This window comes from Geotrypetes seraphini, chromosome 8 (assembly GCF_902459505.1).
Source record: "Geotrypetes seraphini chromosome 8, aGeoSer1.1, whole genome shotgun sequence".
NCBI lineage: Eukaryota > Metazoa > Chordata > Amphibia > Gymnophiona > Dermophiidae > Geotrypetes > Geotrypetes seraphini.
Genome location: NC_047091.1, coordinates 127,373,956 through 127,395,723, shown reverse-complemented (window position 1 = coordinate 127,395,723; position 21,768 = coordinate 127,373,956). Strand labels below are relative to the sequence as shown.

At 44.6% G+C, this 21,768-nt stretch overlaps 1 protein-coding gene across 1 annotated transcript in view; it reads left to right on the top strand.

The window, feature by feature from the left end:
* The window catches only part of CIT (citron rho-interacting serine/threonine kinase), a 702,016-nt gene that overhangs the window by 164,918 nt on the left and 515,330 nt on the right, over positions 1–21,768 (top strand). The window contains 1 exon segment of the mRNA XM_033956569.1: positions 1,655–1,780. Coding sequence (XP_033812460.1) covers positions 1,655–1,780 — 126 coding nt within the window.

Genomic DNA, 21,768 nt, shown 5'->3' with positions numbered 1-21,768 from the left:
ACTTATCCACGTTGAGCCTCATTTGCCATGTCGATGCCCATTTCTCCAGATTGATTATGTCACGTTGCAGATCTTTGCAATCCCCCTGTGTCTTCACTACTCTGAATAACTTTGTATCGTCTGCAAATTTAATCACCTCACTTGTCGTACCAATGTCCAGATCATTTATAAAGATGTTGAAGAGCACGGGTCCAAGCACCGAGTCCTGCGGCACTCCACTGGTGATGCTCTTCCAGTCTGAGTATTGTCCATTCACCCCCACTCTCTGTTTCCTATGCTCCAGCCAGTTTTTAGTCGTTCATGTGGAACTTTGTCGAATGCCTTCTGAAAATCCAGATATACAATGTCGACCGGGTCGCCCTTGTCTATCTGCCTGTTTATTCCCTCAAAGAGGTCTAGAAAGGAGAATCCAGGATGGACTCTGGTACTGCTAATGGAAGATTGGCATCTTTATATTCTGCAAAGTAGGACAAGTTTCTTGTATGCTTTGCCACAGACTGTTCAGAAAGCTTCTGAGCCTCACCTATTAGTCTGTTAAGGAGACAGATCTCCTTTTGATATTTAACCCTGAGCTGATGTGTTTGAGCTTGAGGGAAGACAGGCCTATTTTGTGTTCTGAACCTGAACTACATAAAGATTTTATCTATCTTTAATCACTAGTCTAGCTATACTTTAAAGACGTAGGATTCCCATACTTGTTCACACTATCACAGTGCTTTTCTGGTGCCCTTTGTAGACAGAAAACTTAAAAATAATCATATACAATTTTTAGAGGTGCTGGCTTTTTACTTGCAATGGTTAGAAATTCTGTAGGATGAGATGTACAGCATCAGCATCTATGAGACAAACATGTTTTTTTTGTTACATAGAAGTTTCTGGACTCCTGTTCGTTTGCAGAAATTAGATAGTTCAAAATCTAATAGATGCTGGCAATGTCATCTTGAAATAGGGACTCTGGATCATCTGTTGTTCTATTGTCCTTTGGTACTCAATTTTTGGAGGTTGATATGGGGACAGATTAATACCATACTGGAGTCATTGATTCCATTGACATATGATGTAGTCATATGTGGGATGATATTGCATCTTAAACCCCCATTGGACAGATATAAATGTCAGTTTTTTCCTTATTATGACCGGGATAGCCATGCAAATGGTTACTTGCATTTGGAAAAATTGGGATCACCTTAGTTTTATTTTTTGGTGGGCGAATTTATGCTTATGTTATAAGTATGAGAAGATGAACGCTGATATGCTGGGGCATAATAAGTTATTTAAATTATTTTGGGGTCCATTGACGACTTTTGTGACTTCGTTATAGTTTTCTTTTATTTTTCTTTTCTGTTGTTTTAGCACACACATCCAGGGGAGGGGGGTATCTCTTTTGTTTGGTTTTATTCCCTGATTGAAAATGCTGGAACGGAGAGGGGCTTTTATCCTTTCTGTATTGTTACTGATTGATTATAAGTGCTTATTATGATTATTAATATATGTATGTATATTGTTTTGCACTTTTTATTAGCTTTGAAAACTTAATAAAGATTAAAAAAAAAAAAAAAAGATATTCTGTAGGTTTTCAAACGAATAGATGACTTAAATATATTACATTTATTTCTAAGGATGTGCCTGCTAATGTGCTATTACTGATCTACAGGAGCGACGACACTCTCTGGAGAACCAGGTGAAAAGGTTAGAGACAACTGAACGTAGAGAAAATAAACTAAAGGAAGATATACAAACTAAATCGCAACAGATTCAACAGATGGCTGACAAAATTCTGGTAAGCTAGATTATAAGAGAAAATGGGAGAGGATCATAAGAAGAAAGCTCAAGAATGAGATTTTGGAGCCCACAATTAGTGATCATATGCTGACTCAGTTGTCATTATTCTGCACTGCCATATGGAAACTAGGGTTCACTTTTTGGACCTAGATTTTGCTAATTTGAGATGGTAAGGGATGGGAACGATGTAGAGATATCATTTATAGCCTTTGGTAATGGGGAAATAAGGAATTTGTTGTCACATGACAGTGATTTCAGGCTCCAGATCCAGAAGAAAAACAGCAAAGGCAACCTGAGGTGCTCAATCTCTTTATTATCGATCAGGACTCGACACGTACGTGTTTCAGCCACAAAGGCCTGCTTCAGGAGTCTAAAATTACAAAAAAAATTCTAAAATTATTGGACAACATCCATGTCAAAACAACATGTAAATAAAAATAACATACAAATTAAAAAAAGCTAATTAAAACAAATGTAAAAATAGACATATGATTAGAACAAGAAAATATATGTAACACAAAGATATAGTATATAAAATGCGGATTATTCATGTCGGTGTTCTCCCTAGGGCCTTTTAACTGGGCATTCCGCCCGGCTAATTTTGATGACCACCCGGCAAATTCTGCTGCTGCCACCGATGCTCCTTCCTGGGCTGACTCGTTGCCGAAAATTGTGTTTGACTCCTGCTTTTTTTTTTTTTTTTTTACCAACATGTGAATTGAACCCACTCTCCAGGGCTTTAACATATGCGTGCCGGCTTCCCTCCGAAACTGGAAGTTACATCCCATGGGGGGAGAGAAGAGAAGGGAAGTCGGCATGCACACGTTAGAGCCACGGAGGGAAGCTTACAACTTGCTACTTTTACTTGCTTCGGGCCTTCCTCGTTGCCAGGTCCTGCCTACTTTCTGTTTCTGCGAAGGCAGGACCTAGCAACGAGGAAGGCCCAAAGCAAGCAAGAGCAGCAAGTTGTAAGCTTCCCTCTGTCGCTGACCTATGGAAGATAGGTCAGCGATAGAGGGAAGCTTGCGACTCTGCCGATGGGAGGGATGGGAAGAGAAATGCTGCTGCACCCAGTTGGAAAGGGAAGAGAAGTGCTGCTGCTGCTGCACCCAATTGGGGAGAAGGGGAAGAGAAATGCTGCTGCTACACCCAATTGGGGAGGGAAAGAGGAAAAGAGGGGGAGGGGAAGGGAAGTGCTGCTGCTGCATCCAATTGGGGAGGGGGAGGGGACGAGAAGTGCTGCTGTACCCAATTGGGGAGAGAGAGGAGAGAAGGAAGACCAGGGAAGGGAGAGGGGAGGAAAGAGATGCCAAGACCATTGGAGGGAGGGAAAGGAAAGGAGGTACCAGACCATGGAGGGGGGGGAGAGATGTCAGGGCAGATGGGGGGAGGGGAGGAGACAGATGCCAGACCAGGAGGAAGGAAGAGAGAAAGGAAGAAGAGATGCCAGATAATGGAGTGGGAGGGGGAGATGGAAGGAGAGGAGAGAGATGCTAGGGCATGGGGGAGGGAAGGGAAACTAAGGAGACAAAATGCCAGTCCAGAGGGAAAGAAAGGAGAGGAGGTGCCAGAGAAGGAGGGAGAGGGAGAGATAGGAGAGGAGAGATATGCCAGGGCATGGGGGAGAGAAGGGAAGGAGATAGAGATGCCAGACCATGGGGTGGAGTGGGAGGGAAGGAAGGAAGGAAAGGAGAAGAGAGAGATGCCAGAGCATAGGGGAGGGGGTGGAGACAAAAAAAATGGAGAGGGGGTGAAGCTGAAATGAATCATGTACAAAGGAGAGAAAGGGCACAGGATATACAGTTTATTGAAAGGACATAGAAAGAGGGAAGATGCCATATGGAACCAGGGCTGTGGAGTTGGTAGATAAATACTCCGACTCCTCAGTTTTTTGTACTTCAGACTCCGACTCCGACTCCAGGTATCCGAAATTTCCTCCGACTCCGACTCCTCGACTCCGATTCCACAGCACTGGTTAATTTTCAGATCGTTAAAATAGAATGTCAAGTTGAGAGAAATGAGCATTTTCGACACCACCTTCTTTTTGCTTTAAATCAAGGTTCTAAGGCCGCAGAAGCTGCTCGCAACATTTGTGCTGTGTATATAGTGGGTGCTATAGCTGAAAGAATTGCTCGTGATTGGTATGCCAAGTTCAAAAATGGAGTCGGTAGATAAATGTTCCGACTCCGACTCTTCAGTTTTTTGTACTTCTGACTCCGACTCTGACTCCAGGTACCCGAAATTTATTCCGACTCCAACTCCTTGACTCCGACTCCACAGCCCTGTATGGAACAATGAGAGGGTGGACACTGGATGGAAAGGGCAGAGAGGGTGGATGGTAGATGGAAGGGGTAGAGAGAGAAAGAGGGCAGAGGCTGGGTGGAAGGGGCAAAGAGTGAGGCAGATGTTGCATGGAAGGGAGCGAGGACAAACGCTGAATAGAAAGAAGAGAGTGAAGAGAAGATGATTAAAGCAGAAATGGCAAAGGTCGAAAACCTTTTTTTTGTTGTTGCTTTACATAGAATCAAGTAGTATTTTAACTGTATTGATTAAAATTTATAAATAGGAAATGGAAATAAGGCAATTTTGGGGGGATTAAACCCCTTTCCTCAGGTCAGGACAGGATACCATAACAGCAGTATACTGTACTCTCTTGAAGAAAGATTTGGCCTCTGAAAGCTAATTGAAAAATGGATTAGTCCAATAAAATGGTATTTTCTTATTTCTCATTATTTGTTTTATTTCTGTTTGTCAATTTGTAAAGTGGTAATTGTTATGTAGCAGTTTTTTCAAATTTACATCTACGGTCTTTATATTTTGCACAGTATTAGGGGACATGTCACTGTTTCTGTGGTGTTGCATTGTATGCAGAGTTTGGTTTCTTGGTTCAGTTTAACTTTTGTCTACATATTTCTAGTTTTAATTTGTGATTATTCCATGTTGGGAGAGGGTGTATCTGTGTTCTATGTGTATGAAAAGGACATAGCTTTCTGTTAGCATGAACTGTACAGGATCAATTGGCTGTAGGATCTGACTTGTTTAGTTTTACAATGTGTGTGTTGGTGTTCTAGTGCTCACTGCAGTGTTTAAGATGCTACCATTTCCTAGGTTTACCCTTATTGTGTGACTCATGGATTATTACTAAAAATATCTTTTTTATATAGAGGAGGGGGTTGTTAAAAAAAATGATCAGCCCTGGCTGTCATATATACTAGGTACGCCACTGGATTTAATGACCCTATTCTAACTTTACTGCAGTGGCGTACCTAGCATATGTGACACCCGGGGCCCATCATTTTTTGACACCCCCCTCATCTATATGAAAAATATGATTTTTAGTAACAATCTACATATTGCACAACAAGAGTGTACCTAGGAAAAGGTAGCATCTTAAACACTGCAGTGAACACTAGAACACCAACACATTCATTGTAAAGCTAAACAAACCAGATCCCACAAAGTCAATTGTTCCTGCACATTTAATGCCAACTAAAAACTATATCCTTTTCAATCACACAGAACATAGATTCACCCTTGCCCAATATGGAATAATCACAAAGTAAAAATAGAAATATGTAGACAAAAGTTAAACTGAACCGCCAAGAAACCAGACTCTGCATACAATGCAACACCACAACACCACAAAAACAGTGACACATGTCCCCTAATACTTTGCAAAATATAAAGACAGTAGATGTAAATTTGAAAAAACTGATACATAACAATCACCACTTTAGAAATTAAGAAATAAAAATAAAACAAATAATGAGAAATAAGAAAATACCATTTTATTGGACTAATCCATTTTTCAATTAGCTTTCAGAGGCCAACTCTTTCTTCAGAACAGTACAGTATACTGCTGTTATGGTATCCTGTCCTGACCTGAGGGAAGGGGTTTAGTCCCAAAAAATTGCCTTATTTCCATTTCCTATTTACCATATTTTTCGGTCCATAAGACGCACTTTTTCCACCCCCTAAAAGGGGGTAGAAAAGTGGATGCGTCTTATGGAGCGAACATGACCCCCCCTCCCGGTTCCCTTTAATAACACCCTCCACCCGCCCTTTCTTTAAAACATCTCCCACCCTGCAGTACCTTTTTAAACACCCCTGAAGCCTGATGGTCTGTCGGACAGATGCCAGAGGCTGGTGGTTAATGGAAGTCGCTCGAAGGAAGGAAAGGTGACTAGTGGAGTCCCTCAGGGTTCGGTGCTGGGGCCAATCCTGTTCAATATGTATGTGAGTGACATTGCTGAAGGGTTAGAAGGAAAAGTGCCTTTTTGCAGATGATACCAAGATTTGTAACAGAGTAGACACCGAAGAGGGAGTGGAAAATATGAAAAAGGATCTGCAAAAGTTAGAGGAATGGTCTAATGCCTGGCAACTAAAATTCAATGCAAAGAAATGCAGAGTAATGCATTTGGGGATTAATAATAGGAAGGAACCGTATATGCTGGGAGGAGAGAAGCTGATATGCACGGACGGGGAGAGGGACCTTGGGGTGATAGTGTCCGAAGATCTAAAGGCGAAAAAACAGTGTGATAAGGCAGTGGCTGCTGCCAGAAGGATGCTGGGCTGTATAAAGAGAGGCGTGGTCAGTAGAAGGAAGAAGGTGTTGATGCCCCTGTACAGGTCATTGGTGAGGCCCCACTTGGAGTATTGTGTTCAGTTTTGGAGACCGTATCTGGCGAAAGACGTAAGAAGACTTGAGGCGGTCCAGAGGAGGGCGATGAAAATGATAGGAGGCTTGCGCCAGAAGACGTATGAGGAGAAACTGGAAGCCCTGAATATGTATACCCTAGAGGAAAGGAGAGACAGGGGAGATATGGTTCAGACGTTCAAATACTTGAAGGGTATTAACATAGAACAAAATATTTTCCAGAGAAAGGAAAATGGTAAAACCAGAGGACATAATTTGAGGTTGAGGGGTGGTAGATTCAGGGGCAATGTTAGGAAATTCTACTTTACGGAGAGGGTGGTGGATGCCTGGAATGCGCTCCCGAGAGAGGTGGTGGAGAGTAAAACTGTGACTGAGTTCAAAGAAGCGTGGGATGAACACAGAAGATTTAGAATCAGAAAATAATATTAAATATTGAACTAGGCCAGTTACTGGGCAGACTTGCACGGTCTGTGTCTGTGTATGGCAGTTTGGTGGAGGATGGGCAGGGGAGGGCTTCAATGGCTGGGAGGGTGTAGATGGGCTGGAGTAAGTCTTAACAGAGATTTTGGCAGTTGGAACCCAAGCACAGTACTGGGTAAAGCTTTGGATTCTTGCCCAGAAATAGCTAAGAAGAAAAATTAAAAAAAAAAAAAAAAAAATTTAAATTGAATCAGGTTGGGCAGACTGGATGGACCATTCGGGTCTTTATCTGCCGTCATCTACTATGTTACTATGGTGTATGGGCTGGCAGGAGCACGCTTTCTGCACTGCTACCTGGGTCCGTCCCACTTTCTGAATGGCTGTGTCAGTTCTCGCGGGACTCGCGAGAACTGACTACAGCCATTCAGAAAGTGGGGCGGACCCAGGCAGCAGCACAGACAGTGTGCTCCTGCCGGCCCGTATACTGCGTATGTGATACCCAACCTTTCTGGAAGAGTGCGGCTGTTGGAAACAGAGCCCAGATGAGCATGCGGCATGGAGCACACTGTGTGATAAGTCAGCTGTGTGTGCCTGCTCGTGGTTGTTCCACTGTGCTGGAGGGGGTGGGCTCAGCACGAAGATGAAAGGTGGGGGCACAAAAATTGGGCTAGGTCAGTTCAGTGATGGGGCGAAGATGGTATAGTAAGGAGATAGGATCCATCTGTTGTGTAAAGGATGTGACGTAACAAGGAATAGGGTAGCACAAGGAGAAGATGGTGATGGAGGGATTCAGGAAGGCAGTGGGGTGAAGGAGTTGAAAGTACAGGTTGAAGATAGGATGAAAGAGAGGATTAGTGCAACTGCAAGGAAGATAGGACTGTGCAAGGATCAGATGGGGAGAGAAGGTACAAGGTAGGGCTGTGGGTCAGGGTACAGAGCCTGGCGGGGAGGGGGAACAGGGTGCAGAGCCTGGCAGGGAGTATGTGAGTTGGGTGCAGAGCCTGGCAAGGAGTGGGGGTTGGGTACAGAGCCTGGCAGGTAGTGAGGGGGCTAGGGCACAATTTGGTTCAGAATGGTTTTTTTCTTGTTTTCCTACTCTAAATCTAGGGTGCATCTTATGGAGCGAAAAATACAGTATAAACTTTTATCAATACAGTTACAATACTACTTGATTCTAAGTAAAGCAACAAAAAAATCTTTCTACCTTTTGTTGTTTCTGCTTTAATTATCTTCTCTTCACTCTCTTCTTTCTATACAGCATATGTCCTCTCTCCCTTCCATTCAGCATCTGCCCTCTCTTTGCCCCTTCCACCCAGCTTCTGTCCTCTCTCTCTGCCTTTTTCATCCACTGTCCACCCTCTCTCTCTTCCATATGGCATCTTCCCTCTTTCAATGTCCCTTCAATAAACTGTATATCCTGTGTCCCTTCTCTCCTTTGCACATGATTCATTTCAGCTTCACCCCCTCTCCATTTTTCTGTCTCCACCCCCTCCCCTATGCTTTAGCATCTCTCTCTTTCGCTTCTCCTTTGCTTCCTTCCTTCCCACTCCACACCATGGTCTGGTATCTCTTTCTCTATCTCCTTCCCTCCCCCCATGCCCTGGCATCTCTCTCCCTCCATGCTCTGGCACCTCCTCTCCCTGTGGTCTGGCATTTGTCTCCTTAGTTTCCCTTCCCCCATGCCCTGGCATTTCTCTCTTCTTCCAACCACACCTCCCCCTCCATTATCTGGCATCTCCTCTTCTTCCTTTCACTCTCTCCTTCCTTCCTTTCCCCTAGTCTTGCATCTGTCTCCTTCCCTCTCCCCCATGCCCTGGCATCTCTTCCTCTCCCTCCATGGTCTGGTATCTCCTTTCCTTTTTTCCTTTCCCTCCTTCCCTCTCTCTCACCAATTGGGTGCTGCTGCAGCAGAATTTCTCTCCCCCTTGCCTGTGCAGCTGCGACATTTCTACCTTCCTTTCCCTGGGCAGCAGCAACATTTCTCTTCCCTGCCCAGCATTTCTGGCTGGTTCCTTGCTGCAGCCGGTTTTCTATTCAAAGCCGCGAGCGTCGACACCTCGCACGATCCGCAGCTATGTTGAAAACCTTCTCTCTGACATCGTGACTTCAGAAGGAACGCTTCTGACGTAGCCACGGATTGCATGAGGAGCCGACGCCTGCGGCTTTGAGCAGAGGAGCCGGCCAGAAGCTAAACAACTGCCGGAGGGAGCACAAGCTGGGCCGCAGACACCCCTGTTTACAGTTTACTATCGCTGCTGCTGGTTAAAGAAAGCAGCAGCGGCAGAATAGGAAGGGTGGCCGACTGTGCACCCCCTTGGGGCGTGCACCCGGGGCGGACTGCCCCGTCCCCCTCTTGGTATGCCACTGCTTTACTATTGACGTAGGTGTTATCCCCCCACACACACACACTATAAAGAATTGAATTAAAGTTGTATTAACATCAAGCAGCTTTTAAATGACATTATAAGCAAATAAAAATAAAATATTTTTAATATATTGCTAATTATTACCTGCATCTTTACCTAAACTGTTTTGCCCTAGCTCTCGCTATGATCTTTATCTGCTACTTTTTTATTTTGCTGTAGTGCAATCACACAGGTCTCCTTCAAGGCTCAGTAACACCTCTCCATAAATTATGTGGAAGAGGTCTGGAAGTGGGGATCGCATCTATTTCATATCCTCAGTGAGACCTCAGGAAGGAACCTAGTGATCAAAACATTATTAGAGGTGCTGTAGAGCCATTTCTTTTATGACTGGATGAGCTATATTTATCTTTTTTTTTTTTAGTTGTTTAAATTCATGCAGAAATAAATGGCTAGATTGAACCTAATGACTTCATTAACGCATTTCCCTTTTTTAAACCTCTATACCATTTGAAAGAGGGCGCATATCTAATTATTCACTTCTAGAATTGGATACTTATTAAATTTAGTAAAAATATTCTGACACAAGTGTCAAACCTTAAAAAAGGAAGTCATATTGAGCATTGGAAAATAATAATAATTAACTAATAAAAATAGTACACATTTAATTTTCCCCACCACCAAATTTCCCCGTCCTGCACCACCAGGCTACTTTTTCATGCCACCCGGCTGGAAAAAATTTGTGGGGAGAACACTGCATGTGTACTATTAGATCAATTCACCATGTTCATTGCTTGTATAAGTATTTAAATAAGTGTAAAATTAATATATTATCTAAAAGAATTTTATACTTATATGGACCCTTGTCATTGTAAAACTGTAAATTAATAATGGGTAAAATCTGTGTATAGGAAAACCATTAAAATCACATCTTGAAAGATTTTGAATGCTAAATACATACGCAGATATGATGTTAATGAGGTAAGAACCTCCTTTTAGAGAACTTGCATAATATGAAATAATCTTTTATATTAATGCAAAAACAATATTTAAGAAACATACCCGAATCTTGAAACTACAAAATAAATAAATAATGTCACCTATATTAGTAACATAGAAATATAGAGTATGACAGCAGAAAAGGGCTGGCGGCCCAACAAGTCTGCCCACTCAAGAACCCTCCCTCCTTTGAGAATCCATCTTTTAAGTATAACTCTGTAGCAACCCCGCCTGTTTGTCCCATCGTCTCTTGAAGTCGAGCAGGTTACTTGCCTCGACTACCTGGCGTGGAAGACCATTCCATCAATCAGTCACCCTTTCGGTGAAGAAGTATTTCCTGGTGTCACCATGAAATCTTCCCCCCTTAAGTTTTAGCGGATACCCTCTTGTTGCTGTGGGCCCCGTAAGAAAAAAGATTTCTTCCTCCACCTCAAAGCGGCCCGTGATATATTTGAATGTTTCTATCATGTCCCTCCTTTCGCTGTGCTCTTCGAGAGAGTACAAGCGCAGTCTGCTCAGACGTTCTTCATATGAGAGATCTTTAAGTCCCAAGACCATCCTAGTGGCCATTCTCTGGATCGACTCCTTTCTCTTCACATCCTTTTGATAGTGTGGCCTCCAAAACCATGGATCTGTATAACGGCAGTATGACTTCAGTCTGTAAAAGATGTATAATATAGATGAAAATATTAATGCTGACCTTTACAAAGCTGCAGTAGAGGTTTCAGCTGCGGGCTGGCAAGATAAATGCTCCTACGCTCATGAACATCAGAGCATTTATCTCACCAACCCGTGGAAGAAACCACTACCGCAGCTTTGTAAAAGGAGCCCTAAACAGAAAATAAGAAATAAAATGAATAGGGGAAAACAGAAAAAGGAAAGAAGAGAAAGAAGGAAAAGAGAAAAAAAGGAAGAAGGAAAAAAGAAAAGAGGAAGACAGAATAAAGAAAAAAGTGCAAAGGAAGAAAAGAGAAAAGAAAAAAGAAAAAAAATAATGATAAATATAAAGTGATTAATGCATACCTTCTTACTTTAATTGAGATAAGATAAAAATAATAAAGTTAAAAATGAAATATGATATTAAATATCAATGAAGACACATTATTAATCTATTATATAAAAAAATTATTAATTCAATGTCTATGTTTCATTATGATAAAACACTCAGGGGAAGATTCTCAAATGTTCGCAGTAAAATCCGATGGGCCTCTGCCGTGGCTGATACTATAATTTAAAAAAGGCGAGTCATTCTTAAGAAAACACGCTTGCAAATAAGGTTTATGAAGGATCACTACATTTGCATGTGCCGATCGCTGATGATAGCGATTGGCATGCGCTCAAAATAAAGGCACAAATAATAAAAATTAAAGACCCCAAATCGCAGATCAGCAGGTTGGATGCCCACTTTCAACTGCCGCTGCCATCAAGCAACTGCCCCCAGCAGCGGGAGGGATGCCCACTCCCAACTTCCACTGCCTTCAAACAACACTCCCCACCCAAGCAGTGGGAGGTATGCCCACTCCCTTCCACCACTGTCATCAAGCAAACTCCCCCCCGGCAGTGGGAGGGATGCCCACTCCCTCCCGCCGCTGCTGTCAAGCAAACCCTCCCGGTAGTGGGAAAGATGCCCACTCCCTCCTGCCACCCCCCTAGCAGTGGGAGCGATACTCACTCCCTTCTGCTGCTGCCGTTGTACTCCAATGAACCCCTGCCTCCCCTTACCTTGTTTGCGAATACCACCTGGAGGGATGCTTCCAGCCATCAGGCCCACCTTTTCCTGAGATGCACCAGGGAGGGGTCTAAGGCTCCGATTGTCCCAGGTTGCTTAAGGCCCCTCCCATTTCATTTACCTCCCAATCATATTGTGTATAGATAAAATATCGCCAAATGATATTTAAGATGACTCAAGAGTGAAGAACTAGAAACATGTGGCTAGGTAAAATGCTATTGAATTGAAATATCGTTGAGTTTTGCTATCACTGAGCTGCATGTATCTCAGCCATCAGATCGAATTATTTATAAACCAAATGTGAGAATCAAATTTAACAGAATTATGAAAACTTTTGATGATTAAAATCTTTAATTATTATAGTAAAAATAAAGAAAAAATAAATAATGAAGTCTGTTCTCATATACCATCTCTTTTACTAAACCACGTTAGTGGTTATTAGTGCAAGGTCCTGCACTGAATGCTCCACGCTGCTCCCAACGCTCGTAGGAACTCTATGAGTATCAGGAGCAGTGGAGAGCATTCAGCATGGCTCCCTCCACTAATAACTGCTATCACAGTTCAGTAAAAATGGGGGAAATCTATAAATGGTTCCAAAAAGTGTTAAAACTTCATTATATGAAATATGTACATAGTCTCCTTCATTGATACTTATCGAAAATTGTAAGATAGATCTCAAATAATGAAAGAATGAATGAAATGATAAAATGACTAAAAATCGTTGATATACAGTATTTTCCACTCCATAAGGCGCACTTTTTTCTCCCCAAAAGTGGGTGGAAATAAGGGTGCATTTTATGGAGTAAATACCGCGCCTCCCCGGTACCTTTCTGCAATCCTTGCGGTCCAGCGCTGCATTGGCAGGCTTCCCCGCTGGACGGCTGCCTGAATCCCCATCTTCTACGGCAGCGAGAGGCAGGCGCGGGTCCTGGGTGTGCCTGGTCCCGCGCAGCTGCCTGAATGGTGCTGTCAGCTCCCGCGAGTCTCGTGAGAACCAACAGCACTATTCGGGCGGCAGCGCAGGTCCAGGCAGGCGCGCTCAAGGCTTGCGCCTGCCTCTCGCTGCCACGGCAAATGGGGACTCGAGTAGCCATCCAGTGGGGAAGCCTGCCGATGCAGTGCTAGACCACCGGGATTGCAGAAAGGGAGGGAGGTAGGAAGGGAGGGTGCCCTGAAGAAAGGTACCGGGGAAGGGGGCCCTCCTGACGGAATTAAATTAATCAGGAGGCTTCATATCATAAATAGAAGTTGAGGCTGGCTTGTTTTTCAACTCCTGGTACAAAATATTTTCTTTGGAGGTGTCACATGGCTGATGAGATCATCACTTGTTTAAATTTACAACAAATGTAGAGCTGAGACAAGAGGCCTTATGCTGGACATGTGAATTGCTTTAAAAAAAAGGGGAAATAAAAATGTAAAGGTATCAGAGATGTGCATTTTCCAAAGCTGAGCAGGAGTGTGGGGTTGGGTGCAGAGCCTGGCAGGGAGAATTTGGTTCAGAATGTTTTTTTTTCTTGTTTTCCACTCTAAATCTAGGGTGCAATACGTCTTATGGTCAGGTGCGTCATATGGAGCGAAAAATACAGTAATATGATGGCTGTGTTATGGTGAAACAAAGGAGAAAAAAGGGGACGGGGAGAAAAAAAGGGATATAGGAGAGGGAGGGAAAGGAGGGGAGAAGGAAAGTTCCTAGAGGCGCTAGATTACGATCAACGACCCGAGGAACTATTCAAGACTCCCCTTCATGACATCTTAAGGGAAACTTTCTACAAAAATCTGGATATGCCACTTACCATCTCTGTGGCTCCTCGCAAGTTGGATTCCTTATACAGAGTGGTACCTTTTCCTGGGTTTGCCAAACCCCAACTTCCATACGAGTCTCTTCGTGTAAAGTCTGTGTTGAAGAAATCCTTGGGAGCTTGCGTCTATTCCTCTGTACCTCCTGGCAGAGAGGGTAAGGCCATGGACCGGTTTGGCAAACATCTATACCAAAATGCCATGTTAGTCAACTGATCTGGCAACTATAATTTTAATTTTTCTTTCTACTTTAAGCATTTACTGAAACAAGTGTCCACTTTTCAGAAATACCTTCCAGAACGTAAGCTGCTTGCTTTCCAACACTTCATTTCTGTATTGTTACAACTCAGAAAATATATGGTCCATTCCACATATGATACATTTGAACTTGCCTCTTGTGCTGCGGTCATGTCAGTGGCCATGAGATGTCTAGCCTGGCTTCGTGTTTCTGAGCTGGATGTGAACCACCAAGACAGACTGACCAATGTTCCTTGTCTAGGAGATGAGCTTTTTGGTCCATCCATGGACACAGCTACTCAAAAGTTGTCAGTCCATTAAACCAGATGGGACACCCTGGTCAAAGCTAAGAAGAAACCTCCTCCTTCTCGTCCTTTCCAAACAGCTTCTTCTTACCAGAGAAGATTTGCTGCTAAACCTGCACCTCCTCCTCAATCTCAACCTAGGAGGCAGAAACAGCAGCCACATCAGCAACCAAAACCACAGGCTGCTCCCCAAAAACCAACACAGCCTTTTGGCATGTTTCTCAAGAGCATAGCCACTGTCAACATTCTACAGTCTTTGCCTCAGCCCATTGGAGGCCGTCTTCAACTTTTCATCGCCCATTAGGCGCTCATAACATCAGATCTCTGAGTCCTCACCATCATTTGTCAGGGTTACACTCTCCATTTTCATACCCTGCCTCCGGACCACCCTCCAAGAGAGTCTGTTTTGGACCCTGCACAGTCCTTTCTTCTCGAGGAGGTTCAATCCCTTCTCCTGCTGAATGCAATCGAGGAAGTTCCTCTCTCACAGCAGAAGTGAAGAAAGCGATAGGAGACAAGAAAAAATCATTCCGGAAATGGAAAAAGGACCAAACCAGGGAAAACCGGAAGGAACACAGGAAATGCCAAAAATAATGTCATCGAGTGGTTAGGAGAACGAAAAGGGAATACGAAGAGAGGCTAGCCAGGGAGGCAAAAAATTTCAAATCATTCTTCAGATATGTTAAAGGGAAGCAACCGGTGAGGGAGGAAGTAGGACCGTTGGATGATGGAGACAGAAAGGGAGTGATAAAGGAGGAAAACTGGCGAGATCCCGGAGGACTGGAAGATAGCAAATGTTACACCTATCTTTAAAAAGGGGTCGAGAGGAGACCCGGGAAACTACAGGCCGATAAGTATGACATCAGTTCCGGGCAAGATGGTAGAAGCACTGATAAAGGACAGCATCTGTGAGCACATCGAAAAAAATGGGCTAATGAAAGCGAGCCAACATGGCTACTGCAAAGGAAGATTGTGCCAAACAAACTTACTGCACTTCTTTGAAGGGGTAAACAGCCAGTTGGACAAAGGGGAACCCGTAGACATCATTTACCTCGACTTCCAAAAGGCCTTTGACAAGGTACCCCATGAGTGGCTACTTAGGAAGCTGTGGAACCATGGGGTGGAAGGGGACGTACACAGATGGGTTAAACACTGGTTGGCAGGCAGAAGGCAGAGGGTTGGAGTGAAGGGTCACTACTTGGACTGGAGGAGGGTCACGAGCGGAGTTCCGCAGGGGTCGGTACTCGGACCGCTGCTGTTCAATGTATTTATTAATGATCTGGAAATGGGGACGAAGTGTGAAGTTATAAAATTTGCGGAGGACACTAAATTCTGTAGCAGGTTTAGAACTGTGGAAGAATGCGAGGACCTACAAAGGGACCTGAACAAACTGGAGGAGTGGGCGAATAAATGGCAGATGAACTTCAATGTAGGGAAATGCAAGGTCAAGCATATAGGGAAAAAGAACCCGATGTTCAGCTACCAAATGGGGGGATTAGTACTAGAAGGAAGTAACCTTGAAAGAGACTTGGGTGTACTTGTGGACACAACAATGAAGTCAACGGCACAATGCGCAGCAGTCTCGAAGAAGGCAAACAGAATGATGGGTATTATTAAGAAGGGTATTACAACCAGAACAAAGGAAGTCATCATGTCGCTGTACCACGCGATGGTACGACCACATCTGGAGTACTGTGTCCAATATTGGTCGCCGTACCTAAAGAAGGACATGGAGATACTTGAGAGAACATAAGAACATAAGAAATTGCCTCCACTGGGTCAGACCAGAGGTCCATCGCGCCCAGCAGTCCACACCCGCGGCGGCCCATCAGGCCCATGACCTGTACGGTGATCCTTTCCTAAGCCCTTTAATCCCTCCTATCTTCTGTCTATACTCTTTCTATAACATATCTCTACCCCTATAGAAAGAGTATAGACAGAAGGGTTCAGAGAAGAGTGACAAGAATGATAAAAGGTATGAAAAACCTTTCATACGCAGAGAGGCTAGAAAGGCTGGGGCTCTTCACCCTGGAGAAGCGAAGACTCAGAGGAGACATGATAGAGACTTACAAGATCATAAAGAGCATAGAGAAGGTAGAAAGGGACAGATTCTTCAGCCTATTGGGAACTACAAGAACAAGGGGGCACTCGGAGAAATTGAAAGGGGACAGGTTTAGAACCAATGCTAGGAAATTTTTCTTCTCTCAGAGGGTAGTGGACACCTGGAATGCGCTTCCGGAGGATGTGATAGGACAGAGCACATTAAGGGGATTCAAAGAGGGATTGGACAAGTTCCTGAAGGATACGGGGATTGAGGGATATAGATAGAGGTACAGATAGGATCATGAAAGGGTATAGATAGAAGAAAAATGGAGATTAAAGGGTTTTAGACAAAGGATCACTTACAGGTCATGGACCTGATGGGCCACCGCGGGAGCGGACTGCTGGGCGCGATGGACCCCTGGTCTGACCCGGCAGAGGCAACTTCTTATGTTCTTATGCACTTCTTAGTTCCAAAGAAGATGGGAGTACTGTGACCAGTGTTCCCTCTAAGCGGGCGGGTGTTGTGAGCAAACTTTTTTCACTGTGAGCTAAAAATATCGGGCGCCAGCAAGTTATGAGCCAAATAAATATGTTGCTTTCTACCACAGAACTTCCTTACGTTTGTATGGAATCTATCCCCTTTCAACTTTAGAGAGTGCCCTCTCGTTCTCCCTGCCTTAGCTACTAAGTCTATTCCCTTCAGTACCTTGAATGTTTCTATCATGTCCCCTCTCAATCTCCTCTGCTCAAGGGAGAAGAGGCCCAGTTTCTCTAATCTTTCGCTGTACGGCAACTCCTCCAGCCCCTTAACCATTTTAGTTGCTCTTCTCTGGATCCTTTCGAGTAGTACCGTGTCCTTCTTAAAGTACCAGTGCTGGACGCAGTACTCCAGGTGAGGGCGTACCATGGCCCGGTACAGCAGCATGATAACCTTCTCTGTCTCTTCAGTCCAGCATCTGCCCCTTCCATTCACTGTCTGTCTTTCCCTGCCATCTCTCCTCCTGCCCCCCCCCCACCCCCCAATTTGGTCTAGCATCCATCATCTTCCTTCTGTTCCCCTCATGGTCTGGCATCTCTATCCTTCCCTCCCCCCTGTGGTTTTTAGCATATCTCTCTTCTCATTTCCTCCACTCAGATCTGATCATTCTCTGCTCTCTCTTCCCTTTTCTTCTCTGGTCTTCCTTCTCTATTTTCTGCCTCCATCTAAATTAAATTCTTTCTTACTATTTAGTCCCGTTTCCCTCTTTTCACTGTGTCTACACACAGCTTGTCACCCCTTTCCCTCACCCCTCCATTATCTTACTATTTTCTTCCCCCTTTATTTATCTCCTCCTTCCATCCAGTATGTGTTCTTTCCCCACTTCCATTCAGCATCTGCTCTCCCTTCTCAACTGACATCCATCTGCCTTCTGCTCTCTCTCCCTTCTTCTCACTTCCATCATCTGTCCCCTTCTCTCTCTCTCTCATCTCCTCCATTCCATCATCTGCCCCTTCTCTCTCTCTCTCTCTCTCTCTCCCCCCCCCCCCCAACTTCCATCATCTGCCCCCCTTCCCCACACCTTTGTGGGTCACTTTCTTTCCCCTGAGGGTGGCTCATGTCACAGGGGAAGCTTTGGCCGAGCAGAACCGCTTGATTGACAGTGGAACTTACTTGATTGATGTCGATGCTGGGGCCCGTTGCCGTTTGAAGGAAAAAAAAAAAAGGTGGAAAAAAGGAACCTGTAAAGGCGAGAGGAAGGGAAACCTCCAGGACAGCTGCTTTTTGCCCTCCTTCAGCGGCCCAAGAGTTCAGACCAGCAGCGGCAGCTCTGTATGCTTTTAACTTCGGCACAGAGCTGCCCCTAATCAATAGTTTAGCGCGGTTTCATGAGGCAGCCTCGGGGCCTTTGATAGCCGGCCCGCTTCGATGATGCGATGTGGGCCGGCCTAGCAAAGGCCCCGAGGCTGCCTTATGAAACCGCGCTAAACTATTGATTAGGGGCAGCTCTGTGCCGAAGTTAAAAGCATACACAGCTGCCGCTGCTGGTCTGGAGGTGCGGAGACAAGGCAGGAGGCAAACGCGGTGGAAGGCAGGAGTCCCGGCGAAGGCAGGAGTCCCGGCACAGCGACTGCAACAGGAAGTTGCAAGTCAGCTGACGCCGGCCTTTCGTTGCGGCGGGGACCGAATCCTTCGCGGACCAGCAAGATTTTGTTTGCGGACCGGCGGTTGAAGAACTGTGCTCTACACTGTGTGCGCTGTGACGAGAAACTTGTGCGCTGCGAGGTAATATTTTGTGCGTGAGCGCACCCCAGCGCAGCTTAGCGGGAACACTGACTGTGACCCATTCTGGATATCAGAGCTCTCAACAAATTTCTGGTCAAGGAGAAATTTTGGATGTTTTCCCCTGCCCTGCTCTATGCTCTCCACAATCAGAACGACTGGCTATGCTCTCTGGATCTCAAGGAAGCCTACACACATATCCCAATTCATCCAGCTTCCAGGAAATGCCTCCGTTTTCAGATCCATCAGCGTCATTACCAGCACAAAGTACTTCCCTTCAGCCTGGCATCTTCTCCCAGAGTTTTCACGAAATGCCTGTTTGTAGTGGCCGCATCTCTCCATTCACACGACCTTCAAGTCTTTCATTACCTGGATGACTAGTTGATAAAGGCTCAGGAGGTGGTCCAAGCAACATCTCAGACCATATTTTTTTCTTCAGATTTTGGGATTCGAAGTCAACTTTCCCAAATCGCATCTCCTTCCAACTCAATGTCTGCAATTCATTGGAGCTATCCTAGACACAGCTGTCATGAGAGCATTTCTTCCTCCAGATCGCCTTCAGGCTCTCATCTATCTTTGTCAGCAAATGCTTCCTCTTCATTTAATTTCTTCCAGACACATGATGGTTCTTCTGGGCCACATGGCTTCCAATGTGCATGTCACTCCCCTGGCACGACTACACCTTTGTACTCCTCATTGGACCCTTGCCTCTCAGTGGTCTCAAGCGACAGATCATCTCTCACAGCACATCTCTGTAACATCATCTCTTCTGCAGTCGCTTCAATGGTGGATGACCTCCTCCAATCTATCCAGAGGTCTCCTTTTTCACTTACCCCCTCATCGGATGCATCCTCTTATGCTTGGGGGGCACATATTGACGATCTACAAACTTAGGGTCTTTGGACCACCAGGGAGTGGAAATTTCACATCAGTTTTCTAGAACTCAGAGCCATGTATTATGCCCTCAAGGCCTTCCATCATCTTCTCTGTCCCCAAGTCCTCCTCCTTCGCATGGACAATCAAGTAGCAGTGTACTACATAAACAGGCTCTCTTTTGTTGTGTCAGGAGGCCCCAAAAAATTTGGACTTAGGCAACAGCTCATAACCTTTTCTTGAAGGCTATCTACATTCAAGGGGAGAAGAATTTCCTAGCAGACAACCTCAGCAACATTTTTCGGCCTCACAAATTCTTCTGCCTCAACTCTGTAACTCTCCAGTCCATCTTTGCTCAATCGACACTCTACAAGTGGACTTGTTTGTGGCTCCTCACAGTCACCGGTTCACAGTCATTCGCGTGCGGGACAAAGCTGCGCCGACATTTCATCATAACAAAGTGGTTCTGCGCACACATCCAAAGTTTCTTCCAAAAGTTGTCACTGAATTTCATCTTAATCTAAACTAAACTAAACTAAACCTTAGGTTTGTATACCGCATCATCTCCACATTCGTAGAGTTCGGCACGGTTTACAGGAGATGGGATAGAAAGGAACTACAGTGAAGGGTTAGAGGACCAAGTACGAAGAGCTTTTTGAGGGCTTAGAATGTCAGAGATGGCAGAAGTATCAGATTTTTGAGAATAGCCAGGTCTTCAGATGTTTGCGGAAAAGTTGGAGGGAACTCAGATTCCGAAGAGGGGAGGAAAGGTTGTTCCAGAGCTCGGTGATTCTGAAGGGAAGGGAGGTCCCTAGTTTTCCTTTATGGGAAATGCCTCTTAATGAGGGGAAGGATAGTTTTAATTTGTGGGTGGATCTGGTGGTATTAGGGTTTGAGGAGTTCCAAGAAAGAGGGATACATGGAGGGAGGATCCCATGTAGGATTTTGAAAGCTAGACAGGTGCATCTGAAGTGGACCCTGGCGATTGTCAATTGTTCTGCTAGTGTTTTTTCCTAAGCCTCATTCTCATGCTGGAGAATCCGCTTTGCATACTTTGGACTGTAAACGTGCTTTGGCCTATTACATCGACAGGACAAAGCCCCATCGTACTTCTCCTCAACTCTTTGTCTCATTTGATCCAAACAAGTTGGGGCATCCTGTTTCCAAGAGAATGATTTCTAACTGGCTGGCTGCCTGTATCTCGTTCTGTTTTGTTCAGACTGAACTGGCACTGGAGAGTCATGTCATAGCCCACAAAATTAGAGTTATAGCAGCTTCTGTTGCTTTCCTCAGTTCTACTCCCATTGAGGAAATCTGTAAAGCTGCCACCTGGTCCTCATTTCATACCTTCACTTCTCACTATTGTCTGGAGTCCTTCTCCAGATGGGATGGGCACTTCAGCCAATCTATATTACAAAATTTATTTTCCTGAAGGCCAACACTCCCACCATCCCATCCTTGTTAGCTTGGAGGTCACCCATCAGTGAGAATATGCTGCCTGCTTGTCCTGGGATAAAGCACAGTTACTTACCATAACAGGTGTTATCCAGGGACAGCAGGCAGATATTCTCACAACCCACCCACCTCCCTTGGGTTGGCTTATTAGCTGGCTTATCTTAACTGAGGGACTGAGTGCCAACGTTGGGCGGGAAGGCACTTGTGCATGTGTGGTTCGGGCTATCGAGAACTTTCTAAAAACTTAAAGTGACGATGCACTTTAAAGTGGTCTGTACCAGGGCTCCGTCAGTGATGTCACCCATCAGTGAGAATATCTGCCTGCTGTCCCTGGATAACACCTATTATGGTAAGTAACTGTGCTTTATTCGAAACACTGTGCTTTATTCGTATCAGGTTCAAGTCTCTAACCTAGAACCATTTTCATTCCTAGAATCCAAAGAACCATTTTCTTTGGATACAAACTGTTTATTGATTCAGATAAAAGACTTGTCATTTTGTACATCATCTCTGCAGTCTCCTTTTTGGATTTGTTGTTCGACAAATTACTGCAGACTCGTTGGATTTCTCTTGTGTTTTAACAAAATAATCTACAACACTGGAGTTGCTGTACTTCACCTATCTTTTGTCATTTGTGGGACACAGACTGTAGAAGTCTGTCTGATTTTACTCTTACCTAACACCACATCTCAACAGCCATGTTGAATTTCCATCCTCTTTCTATTTAGGCCACCTCTGTGTCTATTCCATGCATTTTTTAATTCATTCATTGTTTTTGACTCTACCACCGGGTGATACAGTCCACTACCCTTTCTGTGAAAAAGTATTTCCTGATGTTACTCCTAAGT